General features: G+C 54.4%; 1 protein-coding gene across 1 annotated transcript in view; it reads right to left on the bottom strand.

Moving 5' to 3' along the window:
• Positions 1 to 4,692, bottom strand: part of LOC104164883 (zinc finger protein 276-like) — a gene marked incomplete at its 5' end in the record, with an annotated part of 6,556 nt that overhangs the window by 840 nt on the left and 1,024 nt on the right. The window contains 7 exon segments of the mRNA XM_009704358.1: positions 243 to 342; positions 541 to 658; positions 1,101 to 1,176; positions 1,254 to 1,364; positions 1,758 to 1,838; positions 3,077 to 3,155; positions 4,160 to 4,657. Of these exon segments, the coding sequence (XP_009702660.1) occupies positions 243 to 342; positions 541 to 658; positions 1,101 to 1,176; positions 1,254 to 1,364; positions 1,758 to 1,838; positions 3,077 to 3,155; positions 4,160 to 4,657 (1,063 nt within the window).

The raw sequence follows: 4,692 nt of genomic DNA, 5'->3' as shown, positions 1-4,692 counted from the left end.
TCAAGGGCAACAGGAATAGGAGGAGGTGTAAGACTTGCTCAGCAACGGGACATGCTGGAAGACGCATTGTGAGTGAACATTTAAAGTGATTCAGCCAGGACACTGCCAGCTGCAGGCAGGGCTGTATCACAGAATTACTCTGTGCTAAAGACACTGACTGTGAAAGCTGAAAGTTCAGCAGAACCTCACTCCCCCTTCTATCGCTCTTCTTAGCTACGAATGGATGGTCAGTGTGCACTTACTGGAGGGGCTTTGCTCCTGAGTGCCGCATCTGATGGACCGAGAGGTGTTTGCGTTGCTTAAAGGTCTGTCCACATTCGTCACAGATATAATTGCGTACCTCTGCAATTTTTTTTAAAGAGTCGTCGATTCTGCTTATTTCTTAGTACATGAAATACCTACACACAGCTGCCCATGCTTACTGTTGGGGACTGAATTTGTCCCCTATGCGATGGCTTGTTACAGGTTTACAGGCAGGGCAGACCATTCTACACCCTGCACAATGAATGTTTGTAACACCCGTCACCTGCTGGGACACACCTGTATGAATGAGCTTCACGTGACGCTGTAGGTACCGGTCAATCATGAACACCTTGTTGCAGCCAGGATGAGGACAGGGCCTCTCCCGAACCTCCTCGTGATGCTCTTTGATGTGTTTCTGTAAAGAAAGGACAGAGCTTCTAACCACTGGCTGCATCTTCCCCAGTGAAAAGCTTGGAACCCCCTAAAAACGAGACCCTCGTCTTGGCAGGCCCACACGTCAGCACTGCTTCACTCTGAAAAACTGGACTTGTATCCAAATCTACCCCTGGCAGCAGGGGCTTTAACAGGACAGAGCGGAGCTTGTTCCAAGGGCTGCTGCCGAGCCAGCGGCAGACTTCCAGAACAGGAGGAGCACACAGAGCCAGAGCTGTTCCCATTGTGTTTGGGAGCACAGAAAAAGGCCTCGGACTCTCAGCAGACTGCTTTGTTTAGTGGCTTGCTGCCTCCTGCGGAGCGAGGTGATGAATTAAATCTGTCAGGGATCCTCTCCTCATATGGGAACGGCTCTATAGTACTCAAAGCTACAGGTTTGGGACAGGAGCAAACCCTGAACTCACCTTCATGCCATCTGCCCCTCTGTAGACCGCCGTGCATCCCTGGTAAGGACACTTGTAAATGGTAGGCAGCTCCTCCCTGCAAAGCAGAGGCCTGCCGTCAGCCAGCGTGCCGAGGGCCGGGGTGCTGCCCAGCCGCCGCCACCTCCTTATTACCTTTCACATTTGATTTTTTTTTTCCAGCCTGGCTTAGGCCCCGGCTTCTTCCTTACTTTGGGCTCTTCTGCCTTCTTTGCTTCTTTGCTGTCGCTCTTCTTGCTAGAAACCCTCCAAGAAGGAACAAGGAAGAAGGACAGCGGTTTAACACTTGATCTTGGTTTTAGTCCTCCCACCTAACCGTCTCCATGTCTGACAGCCTAGCCTGATGCTTGACCTGCCAAAGCAGGAGCACGCGCACCGTCAAGTACACGTGAGCCGAGCTGCGGTAATTAGTGCTGGGCCTGGGGACGAGGGATGTGGCCCAGCTTTAACCCGACGGGGAGCTCGGTGCTGGGGCAGAGCTGTGACTTCCAGGCTGGGACGTGGAGGGAACCGAGGCCATAAAGGAAAGCAATCGTGTTGGCCCAGCTGCGTCCACTGTGGCACGAGCGCAGCGGAGGTGGACACCAGCCCTCCCACTCGTCCACGGGGAGCTCTGCTAACTACGCAGCAAACCCTTACTTCTTTTCAGGGTAAGGCTCGAAGGAGTCATCTGAAGATTGCACGTTTCTCTTCTCATTTTCATCCTCGCTCAAGAAGTCCCTGAGAGAGAGAAGATGCCCCTTTACCCACACAGCACGGGGCTAGTGCTTCAGCACCAGTGTCTGCAGCAGCAGCAATAAGTGTTCTTCATTCCCAGTGCATCCATCTCCCCCATGGCATGGCACAGTGGCCGAGGCTCCACGTGTTCTCCTCCCCCGTGATCTCCCCAAGCAAATACAGCGCTGGTGAACACAGCAAATAGCAAAATCAGGTCCTTTTAGGACTAGATCTCTGTAAGAATAATTGAGCCACTGTCAGGAGAACAAAAAACAGCTGTTACTGAAAAGATCTAGTCATTGTAGAGGGATGTTGCCACAGCTTTCTATACTGGGAAAACTAATTTTGCAGAGCAAGAACATAATATAGTTGTCTGGCGCAGGTTAATTAAGCTGCAGGTCATTCTGTATTTCCTCACAAGTCGCAGCCGCATAGGTTTGGGTTTTTCTTTTTCCTCCTTTTAAGTTCTAAGCCATACAAAAAGCAATTAATTCTGAAGCCAGGAAACGGGCAATAAATTGTTGTGGCACTTTTAATGTGACAGCTAACAGCTTTAGCTGACACAATGAAATAAATCTGCGCTCGGCCATTTGGTACTTTAGACTCAGAAAGACTGGACTCAATTATCAGTTATTTCCAAGCCTCACTTAAAAAAGCTGTGTTTGAAGGATTTAGCCAAATCTTTGATCGTAAAGACTGCGAAGCTGCCAGTGTCCCTCCCACTCCCACTTCCCATTTAATCGCTCTCCCCGTGAGCAAACGGGGTGACTTCTCCGAGTGCCACCCCTTGCCTGCGTTCCCGTACCAACTGCTCTTCCGGAGCCCTGGCCTGGAGCAGCCGGGAAGGGGAATTGCTCCGATGCTGCGGGGCTGGAGCAGCAGCACCTAGGACTGAACAAGCCCCCACCGCCCCCTGCATGGCTCCTTCCCCAGAGCAGAGGGGGAACGAAACAGGACCGAGGGTGCTGGAAGCAGCCAACAGAGAGCACACGTGTGTGCAAACGCACACATGCCGCTGTGCAAACCCCCTCCCCGCAGCCAAGGCGGTGAGGAGGGGCGTTCAGCGTCAGTGGCGTAAGCTTCATCGCAGCCGCCGCAGAGCCACCGCTCTGCGCCCCTGACGCTGGTTCCAAGGGGCCTCGAGGGCCAGGTCAACTGGTGGAGAAAGAGCTCTCCGAGGCGGGTCATTTCATACTCGCAAAGAAGACATTTAGGCTATTTTAAACCCACTCTTCTCTCACCCCTCAGAAAGGTCACTGAACTCGTCTTTTACCCGCTCATCCGACGTTGCCGACAGAACCTGCTTCTCACTCAACTGTCCTAGGGAACGAAGGAGAACACGGTGCGTTACAAGGAAAAGCACCAAAACCAAGCCGGCGGAGACAGCTGCTGAGAAGGACCCAACCACTCTGGCTTCACTCAGCATGGCTCATACCGTGTGAAAACATGTGCTCCACGACAAGTTAATGATTATTTAAACCAAACTCCATGTCTTGTGTGCTCAGAGAGACCGCTCTCCCCGCGCCCCAGGGATGGGAGAGCCTTTACCCTGCAGTTCCCACGAGCATCTTTTGGTTTCCCCCGTGACACCCACTCTGTAACTGAAAGACTCGTCCCCAAGTGACTCCCAGCTGCCGTTCCTCTTTCCAGCAGCAGACATCTCCTGTGGTTGTCAGAGCTAAACTCAGCCCAACTTCTGTCACTCAAAATCAGTGTCAATTCCTCTCTTCTGGAAGCGGCATTTGGGGAGCTCAGCAGTAAACCCATGTTAACTCAACCCACGAGCAAGCCCGCCCAGCAACTTTCCTTTGCAGACAGAAGGGACTCCTGCTGTTTGGCATCACCTGCAGCCACAGCAGGGTGGGGAAAACCCCTCCTTGCCGGCACACCGACGGGATTTGGATTGAGGAGAAAGAAACATCTGGCAAACCTGGTGCTGGAGAACCAGGGACCGTTCTGCACTGCTGGACAGACACACGTCCCCTGGCAAAAGCAAGGCAGCAGGGTCTCGCCAGCCAGGTGTAGCCTGGTAAGGAACGGCCAGGTCTCGCCCCTCTATCAGGGGGAAACAGCGCGCGGGGTGAGGAGATCGGCTCTTTTTGTGCGACGTGGTCGGCTGAACCTGTGTTCCCCCTTCCCTTCTGCAAGGCTCAGAGGTGATTCTCTGGGCAACCAGCATTCCCCAGCCGGGGTCTGCATCCTCCCTGAGGAGCAGCAGTCTCTGAGGAGGGGGCCCAGCCCCACCATCGCTCCCCCGGGCCAGCTCTCCAGCTCTTTGCCCTTCCCCAGAGGCCTGGAAGGAGATCAGAAAGCAAATCGCTTACCTGTGGCACTGCTCAGCGGCGACACGGGCTGCGGCAAGGCTTTCTCCTGTAAGGAGGCCGTGCTGTCCAGTTGTGAGTGAGATGAATCCCTGTTCTGCAGCGGCTCATTCTCCACATTCAGTGGCACCGATGTGGTCCCTTTGTTTGCGGGCTGCTGGCAAGGAGTTGTCCTTACTGGAGCATGCTGGGCTTTGGGAGCAGAAACAGCCTCGGCATTGTCTGCCCCTGCCCCGTTGTCAGTCAAGTGCTGCGCCGTGCTCTTGTTCCACTCCCGTTTGACAGACAAGGCGTTATCCACAAGCACTGTGCTACAGTCCGAATCCGTATCCATGACGTAGTCGTGCCCATCTCCGCAGCCCCAGACGGCGCGGATGATGCCGCAGTACTCGGAGGAGAGCACGCTCTGCAGGCTGGGCACCGACGGGCAGCTCCCGGCGTGCGCGTGTGTCCACGTCACCAGGCTGTGCAGGCACTGGGGGCTGGAGGTGATCAGGTCAACTGTCGGAGGGGAGAGGCAGCAGGCGCACAGTCAG

Source organism: Cariama cristata, unplaced genomic scaffold (genome assembly GCF_000690535.1).
Source record: "Cariama cristata isolate BGI_N322 unplaced genomic scaffold, ASM69053v1 scaffold15657, whole genome shotgun sequence".
Lineage (NCBI taxonomy): Eukaryota > Metazoa > Chordata > Aves > Cariamiformes > Cariamidae > Cariama > Cariama cristata.
The sequence above is the reverse complement of the archived record's forward strand: the minus strand, read 5'-3'. Positions and strand labels throughout refer to the sequence as shown.